This window comes from Sceloporus occidentalis, unplaced genomic scaffold (assembly GCF_023333645.1).
Source record: "Sceloporus occidentalis isolate IW3139 unplaced genomic scaffold, rSceOcc1.0.p SCAF_4, whole genome shotgun sequence".
In the NCBI taxonomy this organism is placed as follows: domain Eukaryota; kingdom Metazoa; phylum Chordata; class Lepidosauria; order Squamata; family Phrynosomatidae; genus Sceloporus; species Sceloporus occidentalis.
Window position 1 is genome coordinate 107,939,980 of NW_028316984.1, and position 18,314 is coordinate 107,958,293.

General features: G+C 41.3%; 1 protein-coding gene across 3 annotated transcripts; it reads left to right on the forward strand.

Annotated features, from left to right (window-relative positions):
* Positions 1-4,605: 4,605 nt before the first annotated feature.
* Positions 4,606-17,744, forward strand: LOC149314482 (alpha-1,3-mannosyl-glycoprotein 4-beta-N-acetylglucosaminyltransferase C-like). Of its 3 annotated transcripts, none has more exons than XM_089523469.1 (4): positions 4,606-4,733; positions 7,413-7,602; positions 9,837-9,981; positions 16,508-17,744. In XM_089523469.1, exons 2-4 carry the CDS (start codon positions 7,444-7,446, stop codon positions 17,641-17,643), a joined length of 1,440 nt encoding a protein of 479 aa, XP_089379595.1. In that variant the 5' UTR covers positions 4,606-4,733; positions 7,413-7,443; the 3' UTR covers positions 17,644-17,744. The 3 variants fall into 3 exon arrangements, with proteins under 3 accessions (XP_089379595.1, XP_089379596.1, XP_089379597.1); XM_089523470.1 differs by having other exon boundaries at positions 7,423-7,602; XM_089523471.1 differs by lacking the exons at positions 4,606-4,733; positions 9,837-9,981 and having other exon boundaries at positions 7,492-7,602.
* The last annotated feature ends 570 nt before the right edge of the window (positions 17,745-18,314 follow it).

Sequence of the window (18,314 nt, forward strand, 5' to 3'; positions counted from 1 at the left end):
TGCCTTAGCCTTCTGATGACTCCAACACATATATTATTGTAAAATGTTCCCACTTGCTGCTCACATTCCCAACATACACTGGAAGCTCCTTTGTGCATTTTAGCTAATTTTTCTTGTGTCAGATACCAACATCTAATGAAAGTTATCCTTAAGATCATAACATAATGTAAATTTCATTCCCTTTGACCATATCTTTTCCCAACATTTCAAATGTTTTTATATCCTAAATTTTGCATCAACTGTATCATGCAGTCTTGTTTGACTTCTAACTCTATTTAACAAATGTTTATACAGCTTACCAATCAGATGTTCCTCCTCCGTACATAACTGAAACTCAAATTCAGATTTGTTCTTCTCAAACATTTTGTCCATTTTAAATCTTTCAAAAATCATATATAAGAATACCATTGAAAACCATACCCTTCTATCTATAATTCTTCATGTGACTTAATTCTATATTGGTGTTTTTTTTTCAAGTTCTAACAGGTCTTGGTAGATTACCAAAAAATGTCATTTTTCTTTTGCTGTTGTTTCTTTCCTATAGAAAGCTTCTCATGCTGAGGCCCACAAAGGCACCTTGGGGCATAATGTTGGTTTGTATCTGTTCTGTAGAATAGTATCTTAGAATTGTTTGAGACCACAAGGCCCATCAAGTCCAACCCTCTGCCATGTAAGAATACACAAAGCATTTCCAACACATAGCCATGCAACCTCTGTTTAAAAACCTCCAAAGAAGGAGACTCAACCACTTTAACATGTTCCACTGTTGAACAACTCTTACCATCAGGAAGTTCTTCCTAATGTTTAGGTGGAATCTTTTCCCCTGTAACTTGAATCTATTGCTCCATGTCCTAGTGCTGACCTACATGTCAGTGTGTTATACAAAATGGTGCAGATTTTGCACCTTCACATCCATGTTCAGTTACCTACATTCTCTAAGCACATTCCTACCCATTTTTGCAGGCCACATGCAGCTGTCAAGCAAAGGAAGATAGACACACTTCCACTTGTATTGTCACCTATTCCTGCTGGTGTCATATGATCTCAGCTTTAAATACATTTTTGATAAAACATGTAATGTTTGTCTTTTCTCTTGAAACAAAAAACAAGTAAAGCCTTCATTAGTGTTCTCTGCCCCTGCTTGAGATCCTGAAGAAGGAGACAGACTTAAAGTTTTAATATAACTAGCCCTCCCTTCTCCCAGGTGGTGGGCAAGAGGAGAGGAAACAATGGCCACCAGGGAGATTCCCCAAGATATCTTTTGAACTGTGGACTGGTGAGTGTGTGTGTGGATGGACCCTGCTTCACATCTGCCCAGTCATAAATTGGTGTGAGTTTGTGTGTGTTGAAAAAAAGCAAATGTTTATTTCTCCTTCCTGCTCAGGTAAAGCAATGAAGGCAAAAAAGAGTTAATAACTGCGGGTGAGGGGGAGCTGAAGAACCATTTGCATATTTCCTTCCTAGCCTTTATTAAAATGCCCATCACCTTTGAAAGAGGAGTAAAGAAATACCCATTTGCTTGCTCTCTGCCAAAATGCATTGGCATGCGAAAAATCAGATGTCCTCATACTCAGGAATGCACATCCTTCTGTATACTGTGGTAAAACATTTAATAGCTTTTTATTCAAATTTTGAGGACTTCTCTGACCCCCACAAAAATGTCCAAGTACATTAAAATCATGTACATGTGAGTCACCTTTCCTACCAGGATAATGTTCATTGTATAGATTGGACCCATATCTCTTGAGTAGCAGAAAACAATCTTCTTCCATCTTCAAAATGACATCCTTTCAAATATTTAAACGTGGCTATCATTTCATCCTGTAACCTTCTTTTTTCCAGACTAAACATATCTAGCTCCCTAAGCTGCTAATCAGAGGGCATGGTTTCCAGATCTTTCACCATTTTGGTTGCCCTCTTCTGGACATATTTCAGCTTGTCAATATCCTTCTTGAATTGCGGTGCCCAGAACTGGATACGATATTCCACTTGAGGTCTGACCAAAGCAGAATAGAATGGTACTATTGCTTCCCTCAGTCTACACACTGTCCTTCTATTGATGCAGCCCAGAATCACATTGGCTTTTATAGCTGCTACCTCACACTATTAACTCATCTTCAGTTTGTGGTCTATCCAGATTCCCAGATCCCTTTCACATGTACTGTTGCCAAGCAGAGGCATCCTATACACAGATCCTATATCTCTGCATTTCATGTTTTCTGCATAAGTGTTGTACCTTACATGTCTCCCTGTTAAAATTCTTTTTGTTAGTTTAGGTCCAGCTCACTAAACTATTCTGGTCATTTTGAATTAGCTCTCTTATTTTGATGTCATCTGCAAATTTGATCAGCATGCCTTCTATTCCATAATCCAAAGATGTTGAATAATGATAAAGATGTTGAATAATGATTGTTACAACTTACATTCACCTTAACTTCCTCATACCTCAATAATCTATGCCACCAAAACCTCAGGTCCTGTTCTTCCAAGTCTAATAATCTCTTGTTTGTCAACATGATACACTCTTTCAGCCAAACGAAACAACAGGTAGCAAAGTACAATTTTAGATGTGGTATACACAGTCCGCCCTCACTTTGTTTTTGCATTTTGTAAAACTTTATATTTAAATCTCTGTTTCGTCCTTTATAAAATAAAATTTGACAGATTTCTCTGCCATTGTTTAAATAACCTATCATTAGTAAAAACTGGTATTGTGTGGTTTTAATCACAGAAATTTCCCCCAAAATAATAATAATAAATTTTAATAATAAATTTTTATTTATATACCGCCCTGTGGTGAACCAATCCGGGTGGTTTACAACATTAAAATAACATACAGCATAAAAACAATATATTCCCCCCCCTTAAAAAGTTATTAAACAACATATCTAATTAAAACCACAATAACTAGTTAAAATAACAATAAATTAAACAAAATAATACCAACCAACAAACCACTGCAACTTCAGTTCTAAAGAAAAGGGGGCTTTGGAGACATTACTGAGGAGGGGGGAGATCCTGAGATCCTGAGGCCGGGATATTTCAGTCTGGGAAGGCCTGCCTGAAGAGATCCGTCTTGACAGCCTTTTTGAAGCTGTCCAAAGATGTTAATTGATGGATCTCATCCGGTAGGTCGTTCCAGAGCCTGGGAAAGAGAAAGCCCTCCAGGAGGTTGCCGCAAGCCTCGATTTTTGAGGCTGCAACAAGTTCCTCCCAGAGGACCGGAGAGCGCGGGGAGGATTGTATGGGAAGAGGCGGTCTCTGAGATAGCTTGGACCCAAGCCATTTAGGGCTTTAAAGGTAATAACCAGCACCTTGTACTGGGCCCGGAAACCAATAGGCAGACAATACCTCAGCCCTATATTCTTTGAAAGCTTGAAACCTCTGTTGTGCTGTTTACCAAAGTAGACAGAGTAGAGAGGCAATCATGACATGAAAAAAAAATACCTACCTTACCTTGGGTAAGACTACCTTTTGATAGAGCACTTTTGATCCTAAAATGTATTTCCATGATGTTGTGCATGCAGATGCACATGTAGTGATGCATTTGGTTGAGCATTCAGCCATGTGCCTTGGATTGCCATTCAACACAAGGGCTGCATAGCCCAATCAATGTGCAACTCTATATATTACACAACCTGATCTCAGCCTCAGTGTGATAGTCTTCACGATTACATACATGTGTAATGCAAAGCACTATCACTCAGCAGAAGGGCAGAGATTGCATGGGAAAGGAACCAAGCTTGATCTTCAAATAGGATTGGGAAACAGGAACATCACCACTATTGGACTGGAAGGGGCATTGGCCCTAGCTCTCCAGCAAAAAGTGTCCTCCTCCCTTCTTGTCTTGCCCCAGTTCCTACCTTGACATTTAAAATTACAGTGGCTAATGTAGCCCAAGTGCCCGTTTGTATTTCCTGGGCATTAAGCTATGCCCCTGCTAGGAAAGGCTACTGGTTGAAAGACATTGTTGATCGTGAGCCAGGCTGACAATACTCTGATTCCCCTAAGGAATTAATAGATGGGCTTCAGCAGGTCTGTAAACTGGATGCAGTATTTTTTCCTCTTCACAGTCATTCCTGTTAGGTTGCATCTCCCCACACCCCATCATTCTGTATTCCAAGGTAAAAAATTATTTTTTTCAAGTGTATATTACAATTCATTTGTTCCAGACTGCTCTTTATGATGGAAATAAATTTCCAGTGCAATAAATAAACAAATAAAAATAGTTTGCAAAATTATGTGTTTATTATGTTGATACGCATTTTTCTGAGGAGAAGGGTCCACACCTTTCATCTTATTCTCAAAGGTGTCAGTGACCCACCCCAAGGTTAAGATATATTTGCGTAACCATTACAATTCAATGTTAAGCAGCATTTGGAACTATTACTTTTGGACTTCAAATCCCAGAATCCACCAGCCAGCATGACATCAGCCATCTGGGAATTGTAGATCTCCAAAAGTAATATATACCAGAGCTCTAGTACGAAGGTTTACCAGTTCATCAAAAGGCAATGATGGGCAGAGCTTAAGAGAAGATTCTGTTCCTATTGATTGGCATTCAGGTTCCATGACAGTTGGAGGCTTGCAGGAGTAAAGAGATCACATAACACTGTAGCAGCTGGAGCAGACCAGACCAGACCCATGAAGAGTGTTGCTGCTGGCCCAGAGTCTTCATAAGAGAAAGAACCACAGATTCTCTAGCTTCATCAACTAGAGTAAACCCTTGCTGGGCAAGTACTTATCCAGATGACCTGCTTAGTAAACACTGAAGGTTATCGCATGGGGGCAAAACCGTCCCCCGATGTGTTTTAACGAGCACGAGCGCGGGCACGCACAGAGCATAATGGGAACCCGATGGGGCCCAGAACGCTAGTTTACTGCACAGTGGAATGCCGCCGCTGCCGCCGGGCATTCCCATTGGGTTCCCGATGTGTTCCAGGAGGTGCCATTTCTGGGAACGCTTTTGAAACTGTTCCCAGAAATGGCGCCTCCTGGAACACATTGGGATCCCGATGGGAACGCCGGCGGCAGCGGCAGCGTTCCACCGTGCGGTAAACTAGGGTTGTGGGCCCCATCAGGTTCCCATCACGCTCCGTGCACGCCCGCGCTCGTGCTCGTTAGAACACATGGGGGGACGGTTTTGCCCCCATGCGATAACCTTCACTGTTCCAAGCATTTCTTTAAAAGACTAGTGTAAAAGGGGAGAGGGGAGTGCTTAGAGAGAACAACTCTCACTCCAATATTAGAATCATAGAATCATTTATTATTATTATTATTATTATTATTATTAAGCTTTATTTATATAGCGCTGTAAATTTACACAGCACTGTACATAAAATCATTTAATTAGACGGTTCCCTGCCTTCAAGCTTACAATCTAAGAAGACATGACACAGAAGGAGAAGGGAATGGTTGAGGGAAGGGGATCAGGTCCAGCATTCTTCTCTCCCTCTGAGGCCTGGACCATGGCAGATGGACAGATGGAGGGCTCTGTATCTTAAGGATAGGCCTGATGGCAATGGCCCACCTTCCTCTCCCCCTCAGAGGCCAGGATGGAGCTGGACACCTTCGGGGAGGGCGCAGTTCCTTTAAGGGAGGCCAGATGGCAATGGCCCACCCTTCTCTCCCCCTCGGAGGCCAGGATGGAGCTGGGTGCCTTCGGGGAGGGTGCAGTTCCTTTAAGGGAGGCCAGATGGCAATGGCCCACCCTTCTCTCCCCCTCGGAGGCCAGGATGGAGCTGGATGCCTTTGGGGAGGGTGCAGTATCTTTAAGGGAGGCCTGATGGCATAGAGTTGGAATAGACCAAAAGGGCCATCCAATCTATTTTCCAGCCATGGAGGAACACACACTCAAACCACTCCTCCTGACAGATGGCTATCAGCCTCTGTTTAATGACCTCCAAAGAAGGAGACCCCACCACACCCTGAGGCAGTGTATTTCATTGTCAAACAGCTTTTACTGTCTGGAAGTTCTTCCTAATGTTTAAGTGGAACCAAGAAGAATTAGTTTAGACCAGTGATGTCCAAACTCTGGCCCTCCAGGTGTTTTGGACTTCAGCTCCCAGCATCCTAGATCATTGGCCAAGGTGGCTGAGGCTTCTGAGAGCTGAAGTCCAAAACACCTGGAGAGCCAGAGTTTGGACATCTCTGGTCTAGAGTAATTTTAGAATTCCAAATTTGATCTTCCATGATATGTTCAACTCAGGAGTAGCTTTTTGCAACACTGTTAAATACAGCGTATAGTGCTGCTGCAGACCCTCAGACATTTCACAGATGAAACCAGGGCATGTGTGGCCAAACAATATCAGTGTGTGGTTGAGATGGCAAAAATTATTAATGAGGAAGAACATAGAAGCTAGGAGAAGCTGCAGCAGTTTGCTTTTGCCTGAGCCTCCTGGGAATTGCAAGATTTCACCCTTCCTCTTCTGTCCCCCTGCTAGTTAACTGAATGCAAACTATTTTCAAACTCTGAACTCAGTTGGCAGCTATAGGAATAAGATAGGTGGGAAGAAAGTGGGAAGAGGAGAGAAAAAGTGGGGCATTTGAAAAGCAGCTGGAAAAGTGAGAAAAACTGGGTCATTTTAAAAGCAGCTGAGAAAGTGGGGTGACAGAGGATTAACTAGGACTACCCCTGTCAAATTGAGATAGTTGGAAGGTAAAGGAAAGGCATTAGAGGAAAACAGATGGAGTCATGGTGGTAAAATATCTGCCTAGAAGGAAAATTAAAACCCATTCCAGTTAAAATCCAAACCAGAGAATAACTCAAGGCAGGGGTTGGCAGAGTACAGGGAGAAGGATGCATTTGGTGATTTGAGGGGCATTTTGGAGCAACAGAGCCATAAAAAATTGTGATACCTTTATTTTGACAAAATGGCCGTACAAAACTCAAAGCTTTCATTAAACGTGGGGGGGAAATTCCCCCAAGTCCCCACTCCTCCCAGAATGTTTACCCCCCCCCCCACACCTCCCTGCAAACAGCTGAAAGTTAGTCAAAAACACTTCTGGTTGCATATGTAGTGCCAATGTGCCCCTTGAGCTGTGGGGGTTAAAATACCACCCCTGTCTTAGGTGTTTGTAACTTCACAGTGTAAACTCAAAGGTTTATCTTCTGAGCTATGGAGATCCTTCTGCTCTCATATAACCAGCATGGATAGCCTTTCTGGCTCTCCACACTAGTCTCAATGCAAAGTGGTTATGCAAGTCCCCAGTTTGATCTGTAATCTCAAGTATGACACCTATGTGAAATTAAGTTTAAAAAGGTAATATAGTATCACTTTCTTTCTTCAATATTTATTTGGGACTTCTAAATATAACTTTAAAGTATAAGTCTAAACTGAAACACAGTTATTGTCATTTGGAAAGGCTTTGTTTCTTGCCTCAGCCCAGGACATTAGGAACTGTTGTTTCAGTCTCTTTCAGGACTCAGAGTGAAAAGAAGCAATGAAACCCAGGAGCATACAGAAGTCACTAGCCCACTGCCTTGGGAACCTTTCTAGACTGTGTTTTCTCTTAGGACTCTTCAGTATACTGTTCACCATTATTTGGAAGCAAAGCAAAGAAAAATGCAAATGTTCAGAACTGGAGGAACCAGCATTCATGGTAATTGAATGAAATCATTTGTGAACAAGATTTTCCATATGTTCTCTATCATTTAAAATAAAGGGGCTGAACAGACAGGCCAAAATAAAGCTGCTTTGGGCCACTTTGGAGGTATGCTATTTAAATGATGCATGCGTTCTAAGAGACCGGAAGTCACGCTAAAGCCATGGTCCAGTCCTAAGGACTGGAGTGCAGCTTTGGCACAGCTTCTGGCCTCTTAAGAGGCATGTGTCAATTAAACAGCATACCTCCAATGTGACCTGAAACAGCTTTATTTTGGCCTGTCTGTTTGGGCCCATACATAATTGATCTTTAAATTGATTTAAAAACAGCTACACACGTTTCCAAAGTATAGACTTGACTGACGTGGCATAGAAATTGTTAATGTAGATTACACAGCATCAGAATGCTGTTGTACCTTTTGATATAAGGGTGGCTAGGACTCCAGTTCATTTGGTAAGATGGATATGCCCTTTCCTCTTAGACTGAGATCTACCAGCTGTCACATATGCCTCTGGAACTTTGAAAGCTGAGTAATCTTATCCCATTTTTATATGGAATTATGAGTTTAGTTGAGCAAGGTAATGCTGTGGATATATTATTCATCAAAGGTTCCCCATTATCTAGAAACTTGTCTACGTAGGCCAAATAAACTGGTCTCACCTTATCTTCACTGGGAACAGTCCAGACAACATACAGGCCAATTCTAGGCCTTTTCAGTACCTCAGGGCTTTAATCCAAAGAAAAAAGTGGGGATTTACTCTGGATTTGACCAGCAAAGCACAGATCATGATCACAGAAAGCTTATCAAATTTGCAAATGACTTCAAGCTAGGTGATGAGATAGTTAATACCTTGGAAGATCAGATTTAGGATTCAAGATGATTTTAAGAGATTGGAAAAATGAGCCAAAACTAACAAAATAAATTGTGATGGGAATAAATGTAAGATTCTGCCTTTAGACAATGAAAATCAGATGCACAAGTACAGGATAGAAGATACCTTTACAGTAATATGTGTGAAAAGGATCTAGGATTCCTAAGAGACTAACTAAATATTAATCAACACTGTGACTTCACAGTGTGTGTGTGTGTGTGGGGGGGGTGCATTTCTAACTTCTAGGGGGCAACAAAAGTACTATAGTGTGCAGATCAAAGGAAGTAAAAATACAGTTGTATTCTGCTTTGACTTCATCTGGGTACTATACCCAGTTTGGGATACCACAGTTTAAGAAGGATATTGAAAAGCTGGCACATGTCTGCTGGATGTCAACAGGGATGGCAAAAGGTCTGAAAACCAAACCTCCCAGAAAATGGTTGAGTAATCTTACATTAAATCCCTTTTATTAGAGAACACAAAATATTAAAAACCAAAAGAACAGGGGAGAAAACCCCCCACAAGTACACAAGCAAGATCCTGAATGCATGTAGTACTTCCATCACTTTCACAACCTTATTCATTAAAGGGGGACAATTCTCTCCCCCCATCAAGATATTTATTCGACCATTTTGGATACATATTCAGTAGGTTTTGTCAGTTATTATCATACATTTCAAAATCCATTCTTTCAGGAAAAGAGCATCTTGTTTGTGCTATGTTAATATCAACAAAGTATTAGCTGTTGTTGAGTATAGTCAGGGGCAAAACATACTTTGTTTTCACTCAGTTTTATGAAATCTGATTCTGCGCTGTAGGGCATGTATAAGATAATTGACATCAGTTAGCTTAAGTATGCCTAAATTTGCATATGATTAACGCCTTAACACAATCCAGTGAAATAACTGGATCATCCAAAATTGCTTATTCAGTCTTGGATTTATAGTTTCACCCGTTTTTCGTGACATGCTGTCAACAACTGGGCATACAATCTTGTAGGTAATAGAAATCAGGAAACTAATTAACTAAATAGGATTAATTGATAAGTATTAATTTATAGATCATTAGTAATGTTAAATCAGCACCAGCATGGTTTAGTAGTTTGAGTTTTGGGCCCATCTGGGAAACCAGGGTTCAAAGCCATGGAAAAACCCCATTGGGTAACCTTGGGCAAGTCACACTTTTACAGCCTTAGAAGAAGATTGGAAAAAAAATCTTGCCAAGAAACCCCTATGATAGGATTGACATAAAGTTGAAATCAACTTGAAAGAACACAATGAAAAGACACACACACACACACACAGAGAGAGAGAGAGAGCAACCTTTGAGTACATAATGGGATTCTATTTGATATTTAAGGATATAGATGGAAAGAAGAGCATCGGCCTTGATGATATCATATGGGACAAGCCCCAGAATCCAACTCTCAGTGTCATGGAAAGTGCTAGCGGTCCTTTGCCTATACAATATACATATCTCTTGGGATCTCCTCCTACTAAAAAGCGTGAGTATAGGCTGTTATGGGTATGAGGACCCTTGATGTGTGTGGAACAAAATAATGTAAGATAAAGATCCAGCTTCTATGTTGCAAGCTACTTTAGGTCATCCCTAATTTGAAATACATGATCTGAAATACATAGTTTATACTATGAGGCCCTTTTCTCTGTCATTTAAAAAACAAAGGTGGGTTTGGAACACTGGCTAGCCATAAAGGATCTGATTTACTTGAAAGATGTACCACCACAGAAACATTAAGTCAGTCACATACACAATGACCTGTTGGATTGAATACTATCTACCTGATGTTTTAAAAGTGGCAGCTTGGAGGAGTTTAAACAGAGGATGAGTGGCCATCCTTGGGGAGAGTGCTTTAGATGAGTATTCTTGAAAGGCAGGGGACTGGGCAAGATGGCCCTACTGGTTCCTTTCAACTCTCTTGATCTATAATTCTGTGAGTGAGGGAGACTATACAGTACTTGTGAACTTGGCCTGAAATGATGAAATATTGAGAAATCTTTGAGAAATAAAGACTTTGTGTCACCAAATGGTAGCAGTGATTTGGCAGTCTCTGCCCTGAGCTCAATGGGTAGCTTTTAAAAAAGGCCGTGGCTTGATAGGAAAGGGAGGCTGCTGCCATACTGCAGAATTAATTCAGTTTGACACCACTTTAACTGTCATGGCTCATTCCTACAGACTTTTAGGATCAGCAGTTTGTTGTGTCACCAGAGCTCTCTGACAGTGAGGGACAAATATCTCACAAAACTACACATCCCAAAATGCCAATGCATTGAGCCATGGCAGTTAAAGCAGTGTCAAACCGCATTAATTCTGCAGTGTAGATGCTACCTAGGTTATAGCTGCAAGGCTGGAGTCCTGCTCCTGCTTTTCTGGTGCTAATCCACTGGCTTCCTGTCAACTTCAACTTGCCACTGGGGAGCCAAATCTCAGTTACAACAACCATAAATACAGTACAGTAGAAACAATAGCAGTAGTAGTATTTTGACACTGACGAAATGTAAATAGGTTTCCCGTACTCCATTTCCTGAATTCCAGGCAATTACTTGGTAATCGTTCCAACTTCCATTCTAATCATGCAAATTAGGCACATTAATTATTGCATTTTTTTCTCCCATTATCTTTCAAACTTCCTGTCATTTTTACAGTTATGATCTGAGAGCAGAAGCACAGAACATTTAAAGTGCTTGACATGAAACAAGGAGATTCACTTTCAGGTCTCTGCTCAGTCGTGGAATTAACTAACTGATCATGAGCCAGCACTATCTCTCAACAACCCTACTGTACTTTGCCATAGTCTTTCACAACCACACAACTGCAGCCCACAACTCTGCGAGGTTTTCCTTCTCTGTCGATCAGGATTGCTGGGGAGATTAACAGAAACTAAGTAAAGTAGAGCAGTACATTTATAGTGAAGTACAAATAAAACAACAAAACAATCTTAACATTATGTCATGCATGAACACTTCTATTAGTATTCTCATCTGATGACTATTTTTTTGCCATCAGTTTTTCACTGGTGGCAAAAATAAATACAGATCTATAAAAATCACAGGAAACCCCACCATCTGCAAGATGCACAGAAAAATAACAGTAATTGGCGGGATGAGGTGGGGAAAGCATTGCCTGGTTTCCTTCAAAGATGCAGAATACTTTGTAGAATAAATACAGTGTAGAAAAGATTAGTTTAACTGACCATCACTTACTTGACTTTTTATAAAAACGTACATGCTAAAGTACCTCATCTATGCTACCATGTCTGTGCTCTCACCTAATTATTGTTTGTTAGTGGAATTAAGATAACGATAAATGTTTGTACTTTTTACATTTACATTCCTATTCACCTTACTAAATATATCTTTCTGCCCAAACCATGTATATAAATATCTGCCAGCTCTTAATAATAATAATAATAATAATAATAATAAATTTTATTTGTATTTCCCACCTCTCCCTGCGGATCAAGGCGGGATTACAACAGAGAATAAAATCAACAATAAAATACAAGATACAATATTATCTAAAAATACAATCATGCATTTCATAAAGTGGGTTGCAATCCACAACTGTATGCTAAGTATTGTCAGCGCAACTGCTGGGGTCCAACAACCACTGTCAGCAACTCAAACGAGTCCTGGGGTTAAATCAGACCCTTGGAGCAGAGCTGGCAAATTTCCAGAAGCCGAAGCATGGCTCCAAAGTCCAAGTTGGGATGACAGCAACTGGATGTCTTCCAGGAACTGCAGCAATGCAGGAACCTCCGGGGACACACAGCAAACCGATGCTATAGCTTCTTCTGATAAATCACCAGAGAAACTAAGTCTCCCAAAGTGCTCTTTATTCACAGTGCTATTATACAAAACTAGATCTCTAAAACTCCAAACCATACCAATCCAACTCCTTCTACAAACCCACACTACACCTTTGCAACCCCTGGGCTTATATAGTCTCCAGACCATGTGGTCTCTCAAACCCAGTGAGTTCAGGTGTGTAGCCATGTCATGTGTCTCCTGTGCAATCTAGACACATGGTTTCATCATCCATGGTTACGTGCACTTGGGCATTGAAGTGTCCTTGAGCCAATGAGCTTCAGCTGTGCTGATCAACTTTGCCACTCTGCTGAATGCTCATGGCCAAACACCCACACATTAAGCATTTCCCTGTGTGCTGTGTTTTAACCCTTCAAATCCCTGACAAGTATAACTTGTTAGTCTTTAAGAATAGATACTACTGTTAGGGTAAATAATTCTGTTGGGGTACCACCCACCCTACTGCTCAACAGTCTCCCTTCCTGAGCTAGCCAGGGTGGTATCGGGGCTTGTGTTGGAGTCTCCGGAGCTAGTAGTACTGCGGGACCCATGCTGAGACTGCCTTGTCGGGAGTGGCTTGGGATTTCATAGCTTCCACAACAACTATGGGTCTGTCTCAAGTGGTATCTGGTCCTATTCATACTGAGCACACTCTGGGCCTTGTTTTCTATGCTGCATGGGGTGATGATCCTGATGTGGAGGTACTCTTCACAAATCCATTGTCACAGACAGATCATTATCTGGTTAAGCTTAGACTCATTGGGACTCTGAATCTCTGCAGGGGTGGGGAACTGCTTAGGATGGACTACCCCAAGAGACTGATGAATTTGGATGGATTCTTCATGGCCCTTGGGATTTTCCTATTACCTCAGCAGGTGATTCTGTTGAATCTGCTGACCTCTGGAATGGGGAAATGACCAGAGTGTCTTCTCTTATGAAGTGTAACAAAACCACCATCCTGGTTTTCCAGGTTGTTGGTGGTGATGAAGTGAATGAAATGTATATTAGAGTGAAGTTGGTGAAAGTCTCAAAGCAAGTCTGACCAAACATGGACTGGAGCCTATTTGAAGGCCTACTCCATGGCAGTGCAGGCAGCAAAGAAATTATTTTGATGCCACCATTGCATCTGCATGGAGTTGCCCAGCAGAGGTGTTCTTAGTGGTCAGACATTTATTATACATTGGTTGTCAAACAAAATATGCAGACCATTTGACATCCTGCTGTGAAGAATAGCATTTTGCATGGCATTGTGCGGATAAAGTCACTCAGATCTTCTCCAGCGTGGATGCTGTAGTTGATACAATGTCAGTGGAATAACCTCGGTGCCTGTTTGTCCAGTGTTAATGGATACAGTGGTCCCTCTCCTTATGTGAGGGATCTGTTCCAGATCCCCCCGCGTAAGGGAAAATCTGCCTATACTCAAGCCCCATAGGAAATAATGGGGCGCGTGCATGTGGCGGGCCATTTGTTCTCCCCAAGTAGTTTCCACGTAAGCTGGAAGCTGCATAAAATGCATCCACGTGTGGCGCAGGTGCACTGTACTTTTCAATTTGTGCAGCCTGAGGATATGGACAAGATCCTGTGAGAGGTGAGAGCCACCACATGTGTATTAAGACCCTTGACTTATCAAATAAACAAGAGAGGGACTGACTTGAGTGGGTGAAGAGTGAAAGCTGAGTAGATTTCCAACTTGCCTAAAAGAACAATTGCGAGACCTTTATTGAAAAAGCCATCCCTCTATAATGAAAAAGCGATCCCATGAATGTGGAAAAAAATGCAGATAACAAAAACACTTATGTTTTTACCTGAGAGAACACCTCTCTAGGAATCTCTAGGTCCTCCAGAGCAACTCTGTGGTGAACATCTGCCAGGCACTGACCATAGAATTGCACTGGAAGAGCTACCAATGCCTAGTGGAGTGTTCTCTCTAGGAATCTCTAGGTCCTTCAGTGCGAATTTGGTTAAACTTGGAGGACCTAGATATTCCTAGAGAGAACATATTAATAAAATCTGTGAATAATCAAAAAAGTCAAAGCCACAAATGTGGAGGGATGAGTGTAATTTAAAGGTATAATTTTAATTTTGCTAGTTGTTTATGTCTCAACTATTAACACTGAATTCAGTGACATATGAGAATTACAATTTATGAATAAGAGGAGTACAAAAAACATTACTAAGGATACTGTATGGTGTAGTATGGGAGGAGGTCAGTGCAGGGGGTGGCACCATGAGTTACTGCTTGAGGTGATGCCAGTACAAATGATGCCACAGTGCTGGGGGACTCCTGTTCAACTCCCGGCCATTGACTTGTGAGGTCCCTCAAGATTCTAATTCATCCCCAGTGATATTTAACATATACATGAAACCACTTAGAGCAGTTGTCCAGAGTTTTAGCATGCAGTCCACCTCAATCCAAGGAGCCTGTCCTGGCCCTAAACCAGTGTCTGTCATCAGTAATGGACTCACTGAGGGCAAACAAATTGAAACTTACGCCAAACAGAAGTGTTCTTGGTCAGTTGGAAGGAAGTCAGAGAATAGTGATTTAGCCTTTGTTAGATGGGGTTACACCCCTCCCCCAGAGATGCAAGTTCACAGTTTGGGTGTACTCCAGGACTCAGCATTGAACCTGGAGTCTCAGGTTTCTGCAGTGGCCAGGAGTGCTCTTGCATATTTAAACCTTGTGCTGTGCACGAACGATGCCTCTTCCTTGAAACATCAGATCTGCCCACAATGGTACATGCCTTAGTTACGTCTTGCTTGAACTAGTATAATAAACTCCTCATGTGGTTGCCCTTGAAGAGTGTTTGGAAACTTCTGCTGGTCGAAAGAGCTGCAGCCAGACTGTTAACCGAGGCAGGTTATAAAGACCGCACAACAGCTCCACTGGCTGCTAGTTTGTGTCCAGGCACAATTCAAAGTGCTGGTTATGACCTATAAAGCCCTATATGGCTCAAACCCAGGCTATCTGGCAGATCATATCTCCCTGTAGGCCCTTCTCTCAGTCCCATCACCATCACAAACACCCGATCTTGTGCCTGTACAGTATGCTCCTCATTGATTCTTCGTGCACACCATTTCTTGCACTATTGCCCTCCTGTCTCTCCTACTCCCTCCCTCCCCTGACCTTCTGCCCTTATGGGGCACCCCACCCTTCCTTCTTGCCCTCAGCAACATGCACTCCCATGTTTCTGGTGCTTCAGTGCTCACACTACTTCTTCTCCAATAGCTCCTACTTCCTCCTGAACCTCATCTTGCACCCTCACAGTACACTCCTCAGTTGCTTCTCAAACTCAACTGCTTTCCCTGCTTTCCCTTATATCCTTCACACTTGAAATTCCCTTGGTTTTTTGCAGAATAATTTGACAGAAGAGTGCTTACAAATCTCTCCTTATATCTCAGCTTATACAAGGGACTTTAAAAAAATAATGAAGGTTTGCAATCCAGACCAAATGATGATCCAAAGAGTATCAGGTGGCATGCTTAGAATTTGGGTAAAACCTGGTTATTTAGATGATATGGCTACTAAGTGTAAAGTTGCACTAACATACATATGTTGGAGGTCTGAGGAGGTGAAAACTGCTTTTGCAGTCCTTTGACTTTGCAGTGACAGCCAGATAATGCCTGGGTGCATCTTTGTGGCACATCAGTGACTGTATGTGTGGTGGAGCTGCTTCTGCCTGATGTCTGGTTGCCATTGTAAAGCCAGGAAGTGGCACCACCAGGAGGTGCAGGGGGTTCAGATCACACCAGGTGACATCTCAGAGAAGGGATGACACCCAGTTGGACCCTCCTCCTTCTGTGAGCTGGGAGGGACAGGTAAGTGAGGCAGTCGGACCAGAGGGAGGAAGAGAGAGGCAGGCTGCCCTGTAGCCACCCTCCCCCCCAGCAGCCCTTTCCAGGCACCTGCAGTGTGTGACACCAACTCTAATGACATCACTGGAGCCAGAGAAATGGTGTTGCACAAGAAGGCATTGGATCCTTCTCTGAGAACATCTAAGGGAATTTCACTTACAGTGGCATAATGTGGTAATACTGACATAAGTCATCAGGAGCACTCTGGCCAGGTCTTCATCTTCATTCTCATTGACATATTGACATTATTATCACAACTATAATATTCAGAGCCAATAGAATAATTATGCAGTTTTAAAAATTACACACAACATGTCATATAAAATGCAATGTAATTATTTTAACCTCTTTTAGGATTCTTGACCATTGGAATTTCTTCTGTCTACAAAGCAAAGGAGCAGAACCTATTGAAGACAATTGAGTCCATTTTAAGTCACTCTTCACTAGAAGAACTACAAATGATAACCCTGGTTATATACCTTGCTAATAACAGTTCTCAGCTAAATGAGCGCAGTGCCAAAGAAATTAAGGCAAAATTTGGAGAGCATGTTAATGTAGGAAGATTGCTTGTTATTCAGAGCTCTCTTGCCAGTTACCCTCCTTTAAGCAGCTTGAAAGCAGATTACTGGAACAGAGAGAGAATGGGGGGTAGAACCAAACAGAATGTGGATTATGCTTATTTAGTTAACTTTTGTGCTGGTCTCTCTAAATATTATTTGATGCTTGAAGATGATATTGTCTGTGCTACCAATTTTGTAACCATTATACACAACTATGTAAATGACAGAAAAATACCTTGGACCACAATAGCATTTTCAAGATTGGGCTACATAGGGAAACTCTATCGTAGCTGTGATCTTATTAAACTAGCCAGGTTCCTTTTCATGTTTTATGATACACTGCCTGCAGACTGGCTTCTAGAATTTTTCCATAAAGCAAAAGGTCAGGAAAATGCCATATTTTTCCGGCCTTCTCTCTTCCAGCATATAGGTAGAAAATCTTCATTTCACAACATGGAAATGGAGCTCCAAGATCCAGAGTTTGAGGAAGAGTTTGGACCTTCTGGAGATTTTCCAGCTGCTTCATGTTTCACAAATATACCCATATTTTCAAATTATGTACCAAACAATGTGTGTCCCCCTGGAAAGGGTGTTTTCTGGGGCAAAAATGTAACAGCAGAGAGCTTCTTCACCATTGTCTTTGCACATCCAATTGTTCCCCAGAAGATTCAGATTTACACAGGATCAGCTGAATTTAACAGGGACATTCTCTACTATGGTTATGTAGAAAAAGGGAGGCTGAAAATTCATTCACATGGGAGTCAAACATGCCTGACTTTTCAACGAATTGGGGATTTTAAGAATGGACGTTTTGAAATGGAAGACAGGGACAATGACGATGATATAGACTGCCTTCGAATACAGGCCACAGCACCACAAAAGCAGTGGCTGAGAATAAGGAAAATTAATATTTGGGTGAAAAATAATTAATGTTCACATTAATGTTGTGCATATCCATTTGATACAATGGAAAGCTGCATTAAATCTTGCTGTCTGTGATTAGATAGATAATTGCTTCCATTCCCTGAAATTCAAAGGGAGCTTTGTTTTTTGTTTCTTTTCATTTCATTTTAAAATAAACTTGGATGGAAAGCAGCATGCAAACTCTTATGAAATAAATTAACATTTCCTTCCCAAGCATTCATGTCAATGACTCAAATCATAACCTGTGTGGCTCCTTCATAAAATCCTTCAGCTATCATACATAGGCTACAATTTAAATTATCCAAAGAGGCAATGGGTAGCACGATCAAAGAACAATTTCACTACTGCAGTGATTAGATAGGATTTCTACATTAGCTGGTTGTGGTGCAGGTCTTGGAATATGTTAGTGGCATGGAACAACACAAAAAAAGGTTTATTTATTTATTGCATTTATAGGAACATTTTGACAATGCATTCCTATTACAAGCTATACTTCACAATACACATTGACTATTTTGTTGACCAGCAGCAAATAGAAAATTCCTACATTTGAATTTGCAAGACAATCCAAAATCAACTGTCTTTTATATTGCTAGAGCTATGCAATTGTGCAAGTTATGTAGTAATTAAGAAAATCTCCCAACCACTTTTGCCCTGTCTCAGTCACCTCCCACCTC